General features: G+C 56.0%; 3 protein-coding genes across 4 annotated transcripts; all 3 read right to left on the minus strand.

The window, feature by feature from the left end:
• Positions 1–11895, minus strand: ETFB (electron transfer flavoprotein subunit beta). Its single transcript, XM_068527849.1, has 6 exons — positions 11772–11895; positions 4727–4885; positions 4407–4565; positions 3561–3623; positions 1448–1606; positions 1–214 (listed from the first exon to the last, which is right to left on the minus strand). Exons 1-6 carry the CDS (start codon positions 11826–11828, stop codon positions 44–46), a joined length of 768 nt encoding a protein of 255 aa, XP_068383950.1. The 5' UTR covers positions 11829–11895; the 3' UTR covers positions 1–43.
• A 625-nt stretch (positions 11896–12520) lies between these two features.
• CLDND2 (claudin domain containing 2) lies at positions 12521–14046 on the minus strand. Its single transcript, XM_068527334.1, has 4 exons — positions 13878–14046; positions 13386–13523; positions 12962–13081; positions 12521–12707 (listed from the first exon to the last, which is right to left on the minus strand). Exons 1-4 carry the CDS (start codon positions 14044–14046, stop codon positions 12634–12636), a joined length of 501 nt encoding a protein of 166 aa, XP_068383435.1. The 3' UTR covers positions 12521–12633.
• A 2155-nt stretch (positions 14047–16201) lies between these two features.
• On the minus strand, positions 16202–16983 carry NKG7 (natural killer cell granule protein 7). Of its 2 annotated transcripts, XM_068527330.1 has the most exons (4): positions 16830–16983; positions 16607–16753; positions 16385–16519; positions 16202–16281 (listed from the first exon to the last, which is right to left on the minus strand). In XM_068527330.1, the coding sequence occupies exons 1-4, from the start codon at positions 16981–16983 to the stop codon at positions 16223–16225; spliced, it is 495 nt and encodes a 164-aa protein (XP_068383431.1). In that variant the 3' UTR covers positions 16202–16222. The 2 variants fall into 2 exon arrangements, with proteins under 2 accessions (XP_068383431.1, XP_068383430.1); XM_068527329.1 differs by having other exon boundaries at positions 16233–16753.
• Between the last annotated feature and the right edge of the window lie 2433 nt (positions 16984–19416).

The raw sequence follows: 19416 nt of genomic DNA on the forward strand, positions 1-19416 counted from the left end.
TCGGAAGGGTCATGGTTTTATTGCCGGGTTTCAGGGAAAGGGCTCAAATGCGCCCAATCTCCTTCAGCTTGGCCACCAGGTCCTCTGTGGTCTCCACCTTGACACCGGCCGTGCGCTGGGGTGGGTCTTCCACGCTAATCACGGAGAGCTTGGAGGTCAGGTCCACGCCCAGGTCCCCAGCCTTGATCACCTCGATCTTCTTCTTCTTGGCTTTCTGCACATGGGAGGCCCACGGTTCACAGGGCTGCCCAAGCCCCTGCCCACACTCCTGCAGCCCCCTTCCATGGGTGCCACGTCTGCAGAACCACTCCCACTGGCTGAACCCTTCTGGACCTGCCCACTGGCCAGGGCACACGTGACCTCTTACAGGGCCGCACCTGGTGTGGACAATTCCTGCTGGCTGGGATGCCCTGGGGAGCCCTCCCATCGTGGGAGCCCACCTTTAGTCAACCGCCGTGGGAAGTCCTTCGCTGGCTGGAACGGACTGGCAAAGTCATCCTTCTGGCAATAATAACTCAATAGACTTTTGGCCAAGATGACCAATTGTACTCTCCCTGTTGGCTGAGATGGTGACTCACTGAACCCTCCCTATTAGATGAGATGACCTACTGAACCCTCCCTATTGCCTAGGATGACATGCTGAAACCTTCCTACTGGCTGAGATGACTCACTTGAACTCACCTATTGGCTGAGATGACTCAATGAACCCTCCTTGTTGGATGAAATGACATACTGAACGCCCCCTATCAGATGAGATGACACACCGAACTCTCCATTTTGGCTGAGATGACAACTCACCCTATTGGCTGAGATGACACATTGAACGCTATTGGCTGAGATGACACATTAAACGCTATTGGCTGAGATGACACACTAAACGCTATTGGCTGAGATGACACACTAAACCCTCCGTATTGGCTGAGATGATACATTGAACTCTTCCTATTGGCTGAGATGACCCAATGAACCCATTCTAGAGCCATGGTGAACAGTGAACAGAGACCCCATGAACTCCTCCTAGTTAGCCATGATGGCCTAAATGATTCCTTCCTGTTGGTAATGATTACCGGGGGAACCTTCCCTGACAAACCAAGATGACTTAATGAATCCTCCTTATTTGGCTAAGATTACACAATGAACTTTTCCCATTGGTTGGAATGACAGGGGAACCCTTCCTGGAGTCCAGTGAAGCCTTTCTGTTGGCTGAGGTAACCAGCAAACCCTCCCTGTTCGCCAAAACAGCCACACCCCCCAACCCCGAACTCCCACTGTTGGCAGAAATGATTCAGTGAACCCGCTCCGTTAGTCAAACTGACCGGGTGACCCCTTCCTTTGGAGGAGACGTCCCTTGGGTCCTCTCTCCTCCGACCTGACCACCAGGGAGGCGCTGGGCCTGCAGCACTCACCCGTCCCCAGGCCCCCAGCGGCCCATCTGCCAAGCACTCACCATGATGTTGGGCAACGTGGCGTAGCGGGGCTCGTTGAGCCGCAGGTCAGCGGTCACCACGGCAGGCAGCTTCAGGCGCAGGGTCTCCAGGCCCCCATCGATCTCCCGCTCCACTTTCATCTCGTCCCCTTCCATTGTCACCTGGGAGGCGAATGTGCCCTGGGGAGGGACAGCGTTGCGGGAGCACAGGTGAGGTTAACCCAGGGCAGGCACAGAGCAGGCCGCTGCTGAGTGCACGCCACACGGATGAGCCAGTGAATGAGAAGAGAAGTGGGAGAGTCCCGCAAGGTGACCTACAGACATCAAGCTCAAAAACAGGAGGAAGCCACAAGAAGGGAACTCCAAAATCCAGGGGAGGGTGTCTTTCCTGGGACCCAGGGTGTAGGTCCTAATGTCCTGAACCTGCCCGTTGGATCTCCCTTCCTTAATGATAATGAACATGTATTGAGTTTTGGGCACTGTTCTAAGCAACCGTATTAAGTCATCAGATCCTCGTAGGAACTCTAGGAGGTAAGTGCTATTATTCCCATTTTACAGATGGGGAAAACTGAGGCAGAGAGAGGCTCAAAGATGTGTCCAGCCTGGTTCCAGGCTCCATGTCATGGTCTCACTTACACACCTTTCTGTCCCCAGGAGCTCCCTTTGAGGTCCCTCTGCTGAGCCAACGACAGCGCCTCCTGTGTACCTTGATCCTCAAAACATCCTCTGGGGCCCCCTCGGCACCCACCCTCTGGCCCAAGGCTCCTCTGCCCTTCGGTCCTGAACCACCATTTCCTGACGTGACCTACACCCTCTCTGTCTAACCAACCTGCTCTCTCTGTTCACTTATTCACCGGACAAATCTTTCAGGTCTTAGTTGGAATGTCCCATGAGCCCGGCTCTGGGGATGCACCATGAACACAACCGACAAGGACCCAGCTTTTGGGGGCATTTATCCTGCAGTGAAGACCACCGGTAACCAAGTAAATACACAGTGGCCACTGGCCACATGTGGCTTCTGAGCACGCGAAATGTGTTTAGTTCCATCGAGGGAGGGACGGAATTTTTCATTTTATTTCATTAATTTACAGTTTAACACCAATAAGCGAGATCCATTATGATGATCGTGGTGATGGTTTCATAGGTGTTACACGTGTCAAAGCTTACCTAACTGTACAGTTTACACGTGTGCAGTTTATTGTACAGGTCAGTTTTATCTCAGTAAAGCTGATTAAAAAAAGGATACTCGATGCAGTTATTGGAAAACGTTTAAGTCTGTTTAGAACAAGTTGGACGCGTGAATCTACTTTTTCAACAACGGGTATTAGGAATCTAAGTACTTCTTATGGAAATTGAGCGTGTGAATTGAGATGTGCCGTGAATATAAAATACACACTGGTTTTCGATGACCTCGTACCAAAAGCCAAAAGAATGTAAAATAACTCAGTATTTCTTTTTCTTTTTTTCTTTTTCGGCCACGCCGCGCGGCTTGTGGGATCTTAGTTCCCCAACCAGGATTGAACCCAGGCCCTCGGCAGTGAAAGCAGAGTCTTAACCACTGGACCGCCAGGGAGTTCCCAGCTCAATATTTTTTCTCTTGATGACATGCTGAAATAGTATTATCGATATGTTGTGTGAAATAATATAGGATTAAAATGAATTTTGGCCTTTCTTACTTTTTTAATGTAGCTGTGAAAAGCTTTAAATGACTCATGTCGCTTGCATTGCTATTGGACTGGAATGGGAAACGTGGGGTTGGGGAGGGGGCGTGAGTACTTTCACAGACAGTGGGCAAGGCAGGCCTCTCCGAAGAGGCGATGTCTGAGGACGGACCCGGTGGGGAGTGAAAGGCCCCGAGGAGATCTGAGCGAACCCTGCTCCAGGCTGAGGAACAGTCAGTGCAAAGGCCCTGAGGCAGGGCTGAGTGGTGTGGCTGAGGAGCAACAGGCTGGGGAAGCGGCATGTGAAGGCCCAGATGTGGCCTGGGGTCCTGGCTGTGCGCCCCTCCTTCCTGCCCACTGGAGTGGCCGTCCTGCTTTACACCTGCCTCCCTCCAGAAGGGCAAGGACAGGGGTGGCTGTGTTCTGAGCCCCCAGGCCTGGCCTTCAGCAGATGCTCCCCACTCCGGCCTCACCTGTGGCCAGTCCAGAAATCCGGCTGTCATCTGCCCTGTCTGGTTACAATCATCATCGATGGCCTGGGTGGGGAAAGAGAGAAGACTGTACAATGACGGAGCTTCTCACGTACCATTTGGGCCTTTCTCTAGAATGCAGGCTGGCAAATGTCTTCCCTAACGGGCCAGGTAGTAAATATCATAAGGTCTCTGTCACAGTCACTCAACTCTGCTGCTGCAGTGCACGAGCGGCCATAGTCAATTGCACGAGCAGCCACAGACAGTAAGTATCTATGTAAACAAACGCAGTAGCATTTCAATAAAACTTTATTTATAAAATCAGTGGTGGCCATGGACCCCAGTTTGCTGACTCCTGGTCTAGAATGATCCCATCCCCTCACCTGGGCCCCGAGATAGGCAGTCACTTGTCCAGGGGCACATGAGGGCACCTGGCACCCCAGATGCCAAATCTTTGCCCCCCGTCTAAATATTCCAGAGGCCTCCCTCTAGCCAAACCCTGTGCCAGTCACACTAGGGAACTAGACGAAATGGCATCTGGGCCAATGAGAACGTTTTACCCCTGACCCCAGTGATTGGTTCAGGGATGGGCACATGACTCCAGCTGGACCGATGAAGTGCCAGCTCTAGAAGCTTTGCTGGAGCCCTTGGGAAAGAGATTCTTATCTTTCTCTTGGGTTTGTTAGGCTGGTGGGATGTGAGCCTGGAGATACACAGAGTGAAGCCAAGACACAGGAGAGGAGTGTAGAGCACGTGGGACTGGATCAAGCTGTGCCTGAAGCTTGTTACATAACCTAATGAACTTGCTTTTGGGCTTCAGCCAGTTTGAGTCACGATTCTGTCACCTACCTGCTTGCCCAGCAGCACCAGGTCCACCTTCTCCTTCTCTGCCAGCTTGGCCAGGACCCGGGCCACCTGCAGGGGACCCAGGCGATCTGCCTCCGCAGCCGGCACCTCCACGTGGATGCCTCGGTCTGCACCCATGGCCAGAGCGGTGCGGATGGTCTCCTGCGGAGCAGAGAAGGGGCTTGACTTGGCTTCTAGCCCTAGGGGGACCCAGGAGCCCGGTCTCCAGCCCTCCTCCCTCAGACCCAGGAGTCCAGGCCCCAGTCCCTCCTCCCTCAGACCCGGGACTTGGGGTCCCAGCCCCTCCCCAGGCCCCCGAGCACCTGGCACTGGGTAGGCCCGCAGCTGACGGCAATGACTTCCTTCACCAGCTTCTTCTCCTTGAGCCGTACGGCCTCCTCCACGGCGATCTCGCAGAAGGGGTTCATGGAGTGCTTCACGCCATCCGTGACCACACCCGTCCTGTCGGACTTCACCCGGATCTGCTCAGCCGGGAGGGGAGGTGGCAGGGTCAGGGGGAAGCAGGCGAGAAGGCGGGGGTCGGGGGTGGGTGGTGGCCGGGACACCAAGCCTCGCGCAGGCTGGATGGGGACCACAGGGATCTGGAAAGGGGCAGGGCCTTGTCCAGGGTCCCACAGCTCCAGGGACAGAGAGGGTGAGAAGTCACAGACGGGTGGAGGTCACCTCCTCACTCAGACATTCGCTGAGCACCAGGGACACCTGCCACGCTCGTCCTACTCTGTGGCTGTTCCTGGGGCCTGAAAGAGTGTTTCTCAAATTTTTCTTTACCATAACCCACTGCGAGAGGTACATGTTACAATATCCCCAAGGGTATTATAAATGCACAACATACATTTATACATAAACATAAATACCAAGGCAATGCAAGGTTTGGTGATCGATTCTAACCCTTCCATTACACACCATACCCTGACATTTTCTGTTCTTTTTTTTTAAATGCCAGCCTGCCACATGGTTTTCCTGACCGACACATGGTTAAGATCTAGTCTGAAAAACACTAGCATTGAAAGCCTCTCTCTGCCCAACAGGCTAAGGTCAAGGGCAAGCAAACCTCGTCTACTCCTTTCCTCACATGGTGAGTCTTCACTGAACACCGGCCCCGCGCTGGATTCCTAGGCACCACCGTGTGCAAGGCAGACAGGTCTGCTGGCCCGGGAGCTCCTGGTCTGGCACAGGGGGGCATGGCAGGAACAACTAACTACTGCTTCTGTTAGTTTCCCGAGGCTGCTGTGACAAATGACCACAAACTTGGTGGCTTACCGTCTCACCGTTCTGGAGGCCAGAAGGCCAAAACAGGTTTCGCTGTGAAATCAAGGTGTCGGCCGGGCTGCGGTCCCTCGGGAGGCTCAAGGGGAGAATCTATTCCTTGGCTTCTTCAACTTGGAGGGGCTGCCAGCATTCCTTGGCTTGGGGTGGCATCACTTCACCCTCAACTCTGTGCTCCGTCTTCATGCGGCCTTCTCCGTGTGAGTGTGTGTCGAAACTCGACTCCTCTCTTGTAAGGACTCTTGAGATGGCATTTAGGGTCCACCTGGGGAATCCAGGAGAACCTCCCCACCTCCAGATCCTTAACTCAGTCGGGACTTCCCTGGCGGTCCAGTGGTTAGGACTCCGTGCTTCCACTGCCAGGGCCCTGGGTTTGGTCGCTGGTTGGGGAACTAAGATCCCGCAACCCGCCCGGTGCAGCCAAAAAAAAAAAAAAAAAAAAAAAAAAAATCCTTAACTCCGTCACATCTGCAAAGACCCTATCTCCAAAGAAGGTAACAGTCACAGGTTCCATGGATGAGGAACTTCATAGCCCAGGGGGGCCCACTGTTCCTCCCACTACAATCCTCTTGGTAGCAAACAGGGACGACGGTATTGGCCACTGCAGGAGCATCTCGCAGGAGCCCTGTTCTAAGCAATCACACGCACCCTAACTCATCAGTCCTGGCAACAGCCCCGTGAAACAGGAGCTGTCGCTGTCCCTGTGGGCAGACGAGGAAACTGATGCTCCGAATGGAAGCACCTGTCCCAAAGTCACACGGCCAGTCAGCAGTGCTCTGCGTCCCAAGCACTCAAGTCCCCTGCTGTACCACCTGACAATTCCTGAAGGGGAGTCCAGGAGCTGTGAGACAGCACGATCGGGGCCCGACCCAGTCTGATGTTGGAGGCTATCAGGGAAGGCTTCCCTGAGGCAGTGGCACTTGAGCTGAACCTGAAACAGGAACTGGCATCGAGCAGGTGAAGTGTGAGGGACAGTGCTGGGGGTGGGGGAGGAGCACGTGCAAAAGCCCTGAGGTTTGCGGAGTCCCAGGAGGCTGGTGCGGCCAGGGGAACACAGCGTGCTGTCAGAGAAGCTGGCAGGGGCTGAACCGGGGTGACAGGCACAATAACAGATCCTCAGGATGCCCACATCCTAATCCCTGGAACCTGTGACTGTCACCTACGTGGCAAAAGGGACTTTGCAAAAGTGATTAAGTTTAGGATTTTGAGAGAGGGAGATTATCCTGGATTATCCAGGTGGGCCCAAAGTAATCACAAGGGTCCTTATAAGTTAAAGAGGGAGGGGAGAGAGCATCAGGGTCCAAGAGAGAAAACGCTAGACTGTTGATCGAAGACATAAGAAGGGGCCACAAGCCAAGGGACGCAGGTGGCCTCCAGAAGCTGGAAAAGGCCAGGAAACGGATTCTCTTCTTGAGCCTCCGCAAGCCATGCAGCCCTGCTGACACCTTGATCTTAGCCCAGTAGACTCATTTCAGACTTCTGACCTCCAGAACTGTTAAGAGAATAAATCTGTGTTGCTGTGAGCCACTAAGTTTATGGTAACTAGTTACAGCAGCAACAGGAAACGAATTCAACTGCGCAGGGCCCAGCAGGCCATGCCGGGGAGCTGGGTCTTGGTCCAAAGAACAACAAGGAAAGGGAAAGAGGTGAGTGGATCCAACTTTAAGTTTGTACAAGGTCGTTCTGGATTCTTGGTGTAGAAAACTGGAAAAACGGCAAGAGCGGAAGTGGGGAGACAGCTGGGCAGCTGTTGGTCACCGAAATAAGAGATGACAGTGCTTCGGACAGCCGTGACAGTGGCTCGGACAATCCATCCACGTGTGGAAGGGGATGGATTGGCGAGGTCTGTGGAGGTGAAACTGACAGGGTGCTCGGGGAGGACAGGGAAGAGTCTAGCAAGACTCCCGGGTTTCTGGTGGGTACGTTAGTACAGCGGGCGAGGATGCTGAACTTGGCTGTAGCCTGAGAGAGAGACTTTCAGAGAAGCCTGGCTTGGGAGCCTGCATAATCTGGCTCGGGACCTGACCTCTTTCTTCTCCTTGGCCGGAGCAGATGTGGGCTGACAGCGGGGACTCTCTCTCTGGGACTATTTCCCTGTACCTGTTTCTCTGGGGCTGAAGGATGCGGTTATTCCTCCCATCCACCGGACAGAACTGAGATGGGAATGTGGGATTCAGGCAGGGGTCCCCCAGTCTGGCTGTACCTCAGGGACCGGTAACATTAAAAGGAGGAGGAGAAAGAGGAAAAGGACAACTCGCACTTTCTATCACTGTCACTTCATTTTGAAAAAGCCACCTTAGCACCAACAGTAAGGCTCAAACACCAGAACTTAATAAATGCACTTTACAGAAAAAGCCACGGAGCAAACACCATGCGCTGAGTCCATGTTTTTTTTTTTTTCACTGGAACCTGGGCTGGGCATGTCACCCAGGATTTCCCCAGAAGTTCCCAGACACGCCCCTGGCTCCATCCCTCACCTCCTTCCCTGGTCATCTTCCTCAAACTGCATCCCTCCTAACTCTCCCCTCCCCCTTCCTCTGTTTCTTTCTGGAGCACACCTGCCATATGACATATGCTGTATTGATTAGCTGTCTTCTCCCCAGCAGATCGTCAACTCCACGAGGACAGGGATTTACGGGCGTTTTGGTCATGACCGTATCCCCCAAGGCCTAGAACGGTGGTGCCTGGCACGTGGTGGATGCACTGGAAATATTTGTCTGGTGAATGAATGAGAATTTGCTCACAAGAGTAATGCATTAAAACCTGCACCTGTCCGTTCATCAAACACTTACTAAACAGCATGGAAACTAACAGGCCAAAGCCCTGTCTTTCATGAAAAAAATAAAATCCAAGATGGGAGTTTCCCCTTTATAAATAGGAAAGCAGTCCATCAGTATAAGGCCTCACCGGGAAGCCAGGGGGCCCAAGAGAGGGCCTCAAGCCTGCTCCAGCCCTGGCAGGACTCTCAGCCCCAGACTCCTGACCCCCAAGGAGGAAGGGGTACGAGCTCTCCAGCACCAGGGACCCGTGCCAGCTCACCTTCTCCATGGACGACCTTTGAAGCCTGAGTTGATTTCAAGCTTCAAAAACACTGTTTAGTTAAATTACATAAGTCGGGAAACCATGGTTGGCCTGAAAAATCAGTGACGGTCTTTTTTTTTTTTTTTTTTTAAATAATGATGTTTCATAAATTGAGGGAGATGATTCAGTGAAGCTTCCAGGCTTTCTCTCTAAGGTGTAACAAATTAACTCTCAACAGAAACAGCCAGAGGGGACTTCCCTGGTGGTCCAGTGGTTAAGACTCCGTGCTTCTAGTGCTGGGGGATGGAGGAGCATGGGTTCAACCCCTGGCTGGCCGCATGCCACACAGCGCTGCCAAAAGAAAGAAAGAAAGAAAGAAAGAAAGAGCCAGAAACAGGCAGGCAGGCAAGCCTCCAAGGGCTTTATAGGCGTTAACTCATTTAACCGCCCGGACAGCCCAGGAGGTTGGTTACTGCCACCACCACCCTCATTTGCTAGATGGGTCAACTGAGGCACAAAGAGGCCAAGCAGGTGACCATGGAAGGCCTCACAGACAAGGTGACTTTTGAGGAAAGTCTGGAAGGCAGTGAGGAAGCAATGCTGCGTCAGACCTTGCACACCACCACCCCCTCCCGAAAGGAGCTGCCAGTCTGGGGGCAGGGGGTGACAACTGGGCAAACAGGATCTCCATCCAGTGTGGGAAGGGCTGAGACGCAAGCCCAGGGGGCTGCAGGAGCGCCCAAGGACACATCAGGGTAGCCTGAGGGGATGGGGCGGTGGGGCGGGGGGGGCTTCCTGGACGTGGTGATGCCAGAGAATCCCTACACCCTATTACAATCAGTGGGATCAGAGTTAGGCAGGACAAAGGAGGGGTGAGAAGCAGAGGTGGGAGGGGGGAGCTGGAAGGGCACCCAGACAGAAGGCACAGCAGGGGCAGAGGCCCGAGGCAAGCAGCAGCCGGGTCTGTCAGGAAAGTATGAGCACCTGGGAGGCACAAAGGGGTGATGGAGGGCCAGGGGGCCAGCGCTGGACCACGAAGGGGCTCGAGCACCCAGCGGAGGGGCTGGGACTTTGTCCTCAGGGTGCTGGGAGTGGTGGGATGAGGAGGAGGGGAGGGGCATGGTCAGCCCTGGGGGCAGGAAGCCCCCCACACCCAGGCTGGGAGGGGACAGACTGGAGGGGAGAGACTGGGGAACCAGGAGGAGACAGCGGTGAGGGTTCAGGTAGAAGAAGATGAAGCCTGAACTGCTGGAGAAGAGGGAGCAGGGCAGAGAGATGGAGAGGGCGGCGGGGGGTGGGGGGGGGGGCGGGGGACGGGGCTGAGAAATGACAGGCTCTGGGAGATGAGGGAAGGAGGGCTGGGGTGGTGCCCGGGTTGGTGATTAGGTAGTTAGCAGCGTTTGAATCACTCGTTTCAGACACGTCCAGGGAGATGCCCTGGGGCACTGTGGAAGGGGCAGGCCCTGCCAACACTGCGAAAAAGTACAGGAGCTCATGTCAGAACGAGTTCACACTTCCCCATTCGGCACGAACACCAGAGGCACCCATGGGCCAGGTCCTGGGCTGGGCAACGCTGGGACCCAGAGCTGAGTCAAATGTGAGCCTGTCCGGCGGGGGAGACAGATATGACCCCAGACATCTCAGGCCAGGGCCCAGGGCTGGGGCAGAGGGAGGCTACGGGAGCCCAAAGGGACAGTCAGATTGGGAAGGACACCAGAAGAATCGGGTCCCAGGACCCCAAGACGAGCTTGTCCCCCAAACAAGCAACCCCCCTGCCACACGCTGCCAGAGCTGTCATTAGGCCAAGTGGCTGTTGAGTGAGAGCAGGACTTGGCTGCGTTTTGACCTGACTGCGATTGCCTAGCCGGGTGATCCGGCAGCTAACAGAACCTCCACAGACCTGTGTCCTCACCTGTCCAACAGGATTAATAACATCTAAACAGGGGAATTCCCTGGCGGTCCAGTGGTTAAGACTCTGCGCTTTCACTGCCGTGGCCCGGATTCAATCTCCAGCTGGGGAACTAAGATCCCACAAGGCACGTGGCATGGCCAAAAAAAAAAAAAAAATCTAGACGGTATTGAAAGGACTGAATAGGTTCATCTCCATCAAGGACCCAGAACGCTGCCTAGTGCATAGTAAGGACCCACTAAATGTGAGTTGTTAATGACTGCGTAAGTTTTCATGCTAGGGTCAGGCCTCCAGGCCCTGTACTGGGCAATACTGGGGACACAGAGGTGGACTCCTAGTCTGATGGGCATTGCGGGGTGGGGACATACATGGATGGAAAGTCACTGCCTTCAGTCTGGTTTAGGCCAACTATTGAGAAAAAGCGGCTAGAGGGACTGTGTCTGATTTACCTCTGTCTGGACCAGCTTCTGTCTGGGGACAAGTCAGGCCCTCAGAGACCTTGCCCTCCACCCTTCTCGTGGAGGTTGTAAGCTAGACCACCAACTTGTCAGACTGGTTTTCATGTCTAGCAAACACACTTCTCCCTTCCCAGCTAGAGTCTCCTCACCTGCCCTGGCGCTGTGAGAGCTTCTGGGTTCCCACAGGACCTCCATGACAGCACTTTTTCTGTGCTGAACAGTCAATTGAGTGTGCAATGCAGCCGAGTGGGTGAAAAGCCTGGATTGTGCGCAAAGCACTAGTTGGGATGAGGAGTCAGAGGGACCTGGATAGGAATCCGGGCTGTGCCCCTTCCCAGCTGAGTGACCCCTCTGTGCCTCAGTTTCTGCGTGTGTTAAACAGGAACCATGGCTCCTCCAGCAGGTAAGAAATAGAGAAGGTAACTCGCCCTGCAGACAATTCTCAAGAGAGTGAGTACAGAACTGGCGGAAGGGGAACGGGGTCATGACCCAGAAGGGCTGGGTTTGAATGAAGAGGGAAGGGGCGTCAGAACCTCTCAGTTCTTGATCTTTGCCCTCAGGTGTGACTTTGACGTTTGAGGGAAGAGCTGCAGAGATCAGAGGTACCAGAAGACCCTCATACAGTGTGCGCTCTTGACCCCGGAAGTATACGGCCGCGGGGCTCAGGGAGGAGGGAGAGGGGGGCCCGGTCACCTTCACGGCGAAGTCGATGACCCTCTTGACAGCCACAAGCGCGCGCAGCTCCGCCATCTTCCCGCCGCGGCGACCCGCCGGGTCGGTCCTCACCCTCGGCCTCCCCGTCCGGACGCCCCGCCCCCTGTCCCTCTCTGCGCCGGCGCCCCGTGTCACCAGCCAGTCAACCACTGCGGTGCCCGCCTCCCCGCCCCGACAAAGGACCAATCAGGAGGCCGGAAGGGAGGGCGGTGCGGCAAGCGGATGCGGGCCAATGGGGAGAGGATCCTGGGGAGAGAGGCGGAACCCGGAAGGGAAGGGAAAAACTGCTTCGTGAAGGGGGCGTGGCCGAGAACTAGGGGAAAGGTCTTGCGGGGGAGGGAAGCGCTGCCAGGGAGGAGTTCCAACGAGTCGTCCTAAGCTTTTCCCAGTGCCCTAGGATTAGCCCTCTCCCCTAGCTCCCCACCTCTTCCTCGCCTCTCCGAGTCGCGGTGCCTATGTGTCCGAGTCCCCCCATTCTCTCCATGCCCGTGTTCCTCATCCCCTCTATGATCGTGCCTCTACGTTCCCCCATATCCGTCCTCCCCCGTCCCTGTCTCCACTTTTCCTCGATGTCTGTGTCCCTACATCCTCTCCACGAGCCCTTGTCCCCTCCTGACCCCACTACCCCCTGTCCCTGTTCCCATCAAAACCCTTGTCCTGTCCGTGTCCGAATCTCCGTTCCCGTGTCCCCCCATGTCTCCACGTTCCCTATAGGTTCGTGTCCTTACTTCCTCCCTGAGCCTCCAGGTACCCCCGTGTCCGCGTCCTCAGGTCCCCCAGAAAGGCACGTGGAGCCGCGGCCATGGAAGCAGTTCCTTTATTCTGCCCCAGGCAGCTGCGGTCATAAGCACACGGGGAATCCACTGATGGCATCCGTGCTCTGCATGATCATGTCCGCCAGCAGAAAGCAGAAGCCTGGCGGGAAGGGAACGGAGGGCGGGTGGAGGAGGGTGGGTCCTAGCGCGGATGGCCGGAAGGGCCCCGGGGACTGGGGTTTGGGGCTCCCAGGGCGTTTCTGTCGGGTCCGCGGGAGCCCAGGAGTGTGTTCGGGAGTCCCTGGGAGGTCACTGTGGTGTTTCCTGGGAGGACAGCTGGGGAGTCTCTGCAGGGAGGGGGGGGGGGGTCCTCGGGGCAGTCTCCTCTCCACCCTCTTCCGTTATCCAGGTTACCCGCGAGAACAGAGAAGGGTAAAGCCAGCCACCCCGAAAAATAGGACCAGGAGAAGAAGACGTCGTTTTTCCACGCGTTCTTCACTGTGTAGCCTGTCATGGCGATCAGCAGCAGCAGGCCTGGGCCCCGCCCACCCGCCAGGTGAGGGCGGCCAGGGGGCTGCACCCAGGCCCCACCCTCACCGCGCCCACCGCCTCAGACCACGCCCTTCTTGCCCGCCCTCCCGTCCCCCACCTCCCTGGCCCCGCCCCTGACCCCGCCTCTTTAGCTCCTCCCCCTCGAGGCCTGGTCCCCCCCCCCCCCCCCCGCCCCGAGCTCCCCCGCCGCCCCGGGTCTCTGGCTCTCTTCCTGGTGCCTCTAGTCGCGCGCGACCCCTGGGCCCCTACCTCCTCCAACTACCAGGCCCACCCTATGCCATCTCACCGCAGAGGAAGAAGATGGCACTCGTGGTCCGGCCCCGCGAGTCGCCCTCCTGGCACAGGATCCGCAGCCCCATCACCAAGCCCACGATGCTGCAGCCCGCCGCCAGCACCATGCACGCCCCGGTCACCGCCAGCATGGCTGGGGAGAGCGGGCCGCATCAACCCCGCTGGCGCCGCTCCTGGCCACCACCCCCATCCGCCGGCTCGGAGCTGGGAGCAGAGTCAGGGTTTTGGATGGGGACTTCCTTGGAAGTTACATCGTGAGTGGCGGTTAATGTTGCAACAGGGAGGCAGGTCCCCGAGTTGGGGTTCCTGGTGGCCTGGTCACGGAGGAGCAGCCGGATCTTAGGCTGAAGTGGAAGGGCTGGGGGCGGGGGTACCGCAGGATGTGCCGGGCTGTGGTGTCAGGTGAGGGGGCCAGCTGTGGTCAGTGCTGGGGGGCTGTCTCTCCAGTAGGGGGGGAGGGTCTGACAGCTGGGCGGCCGGGCCTCACTCTGGCAGGGGATGTTGGAGCAGGTGCCCCCGCTGCACTCCTGCCACAGGCCACTGTGGCCCCCAGAGTAACGGATCCAGTAGTTGGTGGCCGTGGACAGAATGGTGAGGATGTTGGCCAAGAAGCCCAGCAAGGTGCCCCCGCTTTGAAGGCTCCGCTTCACCCCCATGCCAGGCAGGCTGCTGCCTAGGACCACACGTGCAGGATTGGCCAACGCTCCTCCCACCCCCAGGTCCCTGAGACCCCTTCCTGCATGTCCCTCCATATCCCAGATGGCTACCCCTGCACCCCTGCCTGGTGCCCCTACTTCTGGGACCACCCCCCTCAGGCCCCTCTCAGACCCAAGACCACCTGCCCCCTCAGGCATCACTGCTTAGGAACCTCTGCCTTCCAGAGACCTCCATCCCCCAGTGGACGTGACTTTGGCCTGTCCCTTGCCTTCCCCACCACACACCCACCTAAATGACTCACCCACAGCTCCCAGGGCTTCTCAGACAGAGCCCAGAGGGTGGGGGAAGGGAGACTGGGTCTCTGTGAGGCAGCAGGAGTTCCAGAACCCCCTCTTCTAGTGGCCATTTAAAGAGATAACCACCCACCCACCCATACACACACACACACACACACACACACACACACACACACACACAGAGGCAGCTCTTCTGGCAAACTGACAGCTCAGAGTCAGATGGCAAGTCTGGGGGACCCTGAGGGCCATGACATGGTAGCCCATGTCCTTCTAGAAACTGCTCTTCCCTTGACCCCATAAGCTCTCCTGATCCCCAGCTCTCTGTGCCCTCCCAGGCCCCCATGCAGCCTCCTGCCCCTCCTCCTCCCTCCACTTCTCAAGGCCGGTTCTCCTGGAGAACTCCATTCTGCATCTTCTTACCAGGTGAGCTCCAGTGACCTCTGATGCTCTGAGAGCATCCCAAACTCCATCTCCAGCCCAGGTCCTCACCTGCTTCTGACCGTCTCCCAGACCCTGACACTCAGCCACACCCCCACTGAGCTCAGCATCTTCCACCAAACCAGGGAGGACACCATCATCCCATCCAGTTCGTTGGACCACACCCCCGGGCACTATCCTTGCCCTCTTCTTGCCTCTCACCCTACAAAGCCCTTGGATCCCTGAGTCCAGTTCCTCCCACCCCCTGAAACTTTCTGGCTCCTTCCCTCCTTTCCCTCTCATGCCCTGGCCCCAGTGCACCCTTGTCCTGTCTCGTGTCCCGCCTGTTGGATTGCCAAGCTCTTCTCTCCCCTTCAAGCCTCCCCCATGGGCCCCAGAAGGAGCTTTCTGGAACCCAGACCAGACGCTGTCCCTCCCCTGCTCACACCCTTAGCTCCCCATCACCCTCAAGAGACAGTCAACTGCTGGGCTAGAGGCGCTGCCTCCTACCCGCCTCTCCATCCTCATTTCCCCGGACCCTCACATTCTACAGTGGACCACAAAGCACTATTCTCCATCCTCTGAGAACTCCCAGCCTCTCCACGCCTTCACCTTAGGGTCCCTCTGCCTGCATTACCTTCCCTCGGCCCTGGAGAAGTTCCTAAACACCATCTCCCCAGAAAGCTCACCTCCACACCGCACCCCTCCTCCAGACACAGCCAGTCTTCCTGCCGAACCCGCCCTGGGCTCTGCCTGCCCCCACCGGACTTGGAGCCCCTGGCGGGCAGGGCCTGATCTGACTCACCTCAGCATCCCCAGTGGGAGGCCCAGCAGAAAGGATGCACTCAGGAAAAGCCAGCTGAAAGAGTGAATTTGTTCTTTTTCTTTTTTTTTTTTTTTGGCTGCACCCCGCGGCTTGCGGGGTCTTAGTTCTCTGACCAGGGATTGAACCCGTGTCCCCTGCAGTGGAAGCACGGATTCTTAACCTCTGGACCACCAGGGAAGTCCCAAGAGGGAATTTATTAATGAAATGAGCAAGGCACACTAAGGGTGAAGGCAAGGGTGACAAGATCAAAAAGGGGGCAAGAAGAAAAGAGCTAAAGGGAGAAAGACGAAGGGAAGAAAAGAGATAAAGGATGGAGAGACGAGGGCCCTGGGGCCATGCCCGAGCCCACACTGGTCCCCGCTCTGGTGGGAGCATCTCTAGGGCAGGGCAGGTAGCAGGACTGACTCCTCTCTGGGTGCCCAGTGTCATCCACTGTGGAGCTGGAGTGTCGTCTCCTTCTGTTGTGGCAGCATTAACCTCGGAATAACCAGATCCCAGCAAATTTTTGTTGAATGAATGAAGACACAAAGGAAAGAGCTTGCAGACGCTGGGAGTCAGGGCAGGGAGGAGAGCCAGCTATTTTCGTGGTTCCTGATGATGCCTTCAGAGAATGGAGTGCCAAAGCCATCCTGTGGTTCACATGGCCTCATAGCCAGGCCGGTGGGCCCCGTAGTGAGCTCCCAGACTCAGGCCACCTGGGTTGGCAGAGAGAAGTTAGACCCTTGCTCCTGCCCTGCTCCCTCAGAGCCCCCAGCTGGGCCCCTATCCACCCCCGGAACTCCCCAGGGCAGCAGTCACCTGCACAGAGAAAGAGGACAGTTGAAACCCAGCCCAGGTAGAAGGACCAGGAAAAGAAGGACTGGATCTGGGGGTGTCCAGGCTGCTTCCACCGCTCGACAGTGTAGACCACCATGGCCACTGTCAGGGAGAGGGCTGGGGACGGAGACAAGAGAGATGGCTCAGCCCCTCCGCAGAAACTCACCAGGTCCCAGCGCCCTAAGCGCAGCCCGGAGTCCTTACCCGCGGCAAAGGCTGTGAAGGTCGAGACGATGGGGCCGCGTCCAGGGGCAGACAGTGAAGGGATGCAGGACATGACCAGAAAGCTCACAGAGATCAGGCCCCAAAGGGCAGCCAGAATGCAGAAGCTCTGTGTCACGTGGATATAGCCTGCTCGGAGACGGGACCGCTGAGTGCCCGTCCCCTCAGGCCCTTCCCCACCCCGAGGGAGACCGCTCCCCCTTACCTTTTACTGAGCCCTGATCCCCCCTTGGCCAGAGGCCCGAGTGAGACGAGCTGGGCCCCTCGGCCACAAACCAGAAATTCGTGCTCAGAGCCACCAAGAGAGACAGCAGGCCCAGGGAGCTAGTGAGCAGGGCCAGGGACCGGTAGGGCTCCATGGGGGCGAAGGCTGGGCTTCTGGGTCCTGGGTGAGGAACAGCCTGGTGATGCAGATTCCTGGGTCTCTGAGAGAGGAGGAAGCTATGCCCCCCGGACTCCTGGGAGAGTCAAGCAGTTGGGGCAGCTGGGGGACCTGTGGTCTTTCAGATCAGACTAGTTTGCTCTCACCCAGTTCCTGGCAACTGACTCTTGTCACACATCCTCCCTTCCCGGCTTTCATCGGCACCCGCCCCCCACCCCTTGAGGTTCCCCTCACAGTATATGGTCGGGGGGAGGGCCCTGGAGATGTCACATTGTCAGTGGTTTGGGTGGGTGGAACGTGCCTCTCTGTCTCTACAGAAGGTTCTATGCCTCCTGCCCTTGGAGCCCTCCACACCCAGAGGGGGCTTCCTGGAAGAGGTGAGAGAGAGGCTTGGGAGGCCCAGAGGTGGGGTGTGGTGAGTGAGGCCAGGGTGTGAGTTAAATGGGAGGGGGAGGTGTGGCCAGAGGGGACAGTTGGTGGATGCATCATTCTTTCCTGTGGGTTCTGCAACCTTCCGTTCTGGCAGACGGGGGCCCCAATTCTAGGGTCTCCATAAAAGGAGGGGGCAGGAGGCTAGGAAACCTGGGGCTGAAGGAAGAAGCTACTGGGAGGCCTAGACTCCAGGTCCTGAGCGTGGGGACACTCAGACTCCCGGCTCCTTGCTTGGAGCTTATGCCCAGGGCAGGTAAACAGAGATCGCAGTTTTGAGTTTGTGGAGGGAAGACGTGCCCACATCCTCATCTGACACATGAGTTCACACTTAGTGCTGTTTTGAGCAAGGCCTTCAGTCTGGTGCACTTCATCAACAGGATCTGGGTTTCTGTGGTCAGGGAGCGGGAGTTGGGGGTCAAGGATGTCAGTGCAGGACTTTCTGGCCCTCCCCTCACGGCAGCATCAGGTCCTGGGCCCCACCTCAAATAGAAGGTGAAGGTGCCACAGCCCAGGTAGAAGGCCCAGACAAACTTGACCTCTGTGAAGCAGGAATGACCTGGAAGAGGACTTCTGTCCCGCAGATGATCTGAGCTAACGGTCCCAGGACAGCTGGCGAAGGGGAGAACTGGAGTGACCCAGGAGGCTGGGTCCTCTTCCTCGGTTGGAGACTCCAGTTTGCAGGCCCCCATCCCTCACCCATGCTCATGAGGACAGGCTCCCAGAAGGGGATCCAGGTCTGGGGCAGCTGGGGTGCCATCACAAAAATGGCACTGGACATGGCTCCTGTGATTAGCAGCCGGACAAGCTTCAGGAAGTCGCAGCCGAGGGCATGTGGTGATCACATGCACAGAACCCATCTGAGATCTTTTTTTTCTCTCTCTCTCTTTTTTTTTTTTTTTTTTTCCTCCTCTCTCTCTCTCTCTCTCTCTCTCTCTCTCTCTTTTTCTTTTTTGGCTCACTGCATGGCTTGTGGGATCTTAGTTCCCCAACCAGGGATTGATCCCTGACCCTCAGCTGTGAAAGAAAGGAGTCCTAGCCACTGGACTGCCAGGGAATTCCCCCCATCTGTGATCTTGACCCCATCCCAACTGCAGGCAGCTCCAATCCCATCCTTAGCCCCATCCCTACCCTCCAACCCAACCCCATTCTCATTCCCGACAACAAATTCAATCCCATCCTTTTATTTAGTTATTTAATTTATTTTGTGTGTGTGTGTGTGCCACACCGCATGGCTTGCGGGATCTTAGTTCCCTGACCAATATAAAATAAAAATTAAATTAAAAAAAGAAGAAATGAAAAAAAAATCCTTTAGATACTGTGTAGAGAATGGACTGCAGGGGCAGGGGTTGGGTGGGGTGTGGGTAAGGCTTGAGGTTGAGCTGGTTAGAAGTCTGTGGCAATAAGCCAGGTGAGACATGATGGTGGCTTGGATCGGGGGTAACCATGGTTGAGCAAGAAGGGGTCAAATTCCGAATACATTTTTAAGGTAGAGCCAACACGATTTGCTGATGAATCAGATGTGAGATGTAACAGAAGGAAAGCTATGGAGGGCGATCCCAATGTTTCTGGCTTGAGCAGCTAGATAAAAGTGGACTTGTCATTTACTACGTTGGGGGAGACCACGGGAGGAGCAGACGTGGGGTGTAAGAGAGATCGGGAGCTCAACTTCAGATATGCGGAAATTGAGATGCCGCTTCTTTTCAAGTGGAAATGTTGAGTAAGTAGTTGGAGATACGAGTCTGAAGTTATAACATCATTATTATTGCTAGAGTCAGCCCCTAGAAATATGATTCCTGGAATAAGTCTCGGTAAATATTTCTACTTAAATAGACCTCAATAAATTCTAATTAGAGAAGAAGCCTTCAGTTGCTATTATTACTAGAGGAAGCCTCTATAAATAGAGTATTTTTGTTATTTGAGGAGGTCCCAATAAATATTTCTTGGGAGTAAGCCTCTATTAATATAACAGTTCCTAGCA

The sequence above is a fragment of the Eschrichtius robustus genome, chromosome 19, assembly GCF_028021215.1.
Source record: "Eschrichtius robustus isolate mEscRob2 chromosome 19, mEscRob2.pri, whole genome shotgun sequence".
Taxonomy (NCBI): Eukaryota; Metazoa; Chordata; class Mammalia; order Artiodactyla; family Eschrichtiidae; genus Eschrichtius; species Eschrichtius robustus.

Coding starts and splice junctions, on each gene's coding strand:
- ETFB (XM_068527849.1), bottom strand. CDS start 11,828: ATGGCGGAGCTGCGCGCGCTTGTGGCTGTCAAGAGGGTCATCGACTTC. Junction 4,886..11,771: donor TCATCGACTTCGCCGTGAAG/GTGACCGGGCCC, acceptor CCGGCTGAGCAG/ATCCGGGTGAAGTCCGACAG. Junction 3,624..4,406: donor TGGTGCTGCTGGGCAAGCAG/GTAGGTGACAGA, acceptor TTCCCCACCCAG/GCCATCGATGATGATTGTAA.
- CLDND2 (XM_068527334.1), bottom strand. CDS start 14,046: ATGGGGGTGAAGCGGAGCCTTCAAAGCGGGGGCACCTTGCTGGGCTTC. Junction 13,524..13,877: donor CTCCAACATCCCCTGCCAGA/GTGAGGCCCGGC, acceptor CGCTCTCCCCAG/CCATGCTGGCGGTGACCGGG. Junction 12,708..12,961: donor ACCCTTCTCTGTTCTCGCGG/GTAACCTGGATA, acceptor CCTTCCCGCCAG/GCTTCTGCTTTCTGCTGGCG.
- NKG7 (XM_068527329.1), bottom strand. CDS start 16,983: ATGGAGCCCTACCGGTCCCTGGCCCTGCTCACTAGCTCCCTGGGCCTG. Junction 16,754..16,829: donor GGATCAGGGCTCAGTAAAAG/GTAAGGGGGAGC, acceptor GTCTCCGAGCAG/GCTATATCCACGTGACACAG.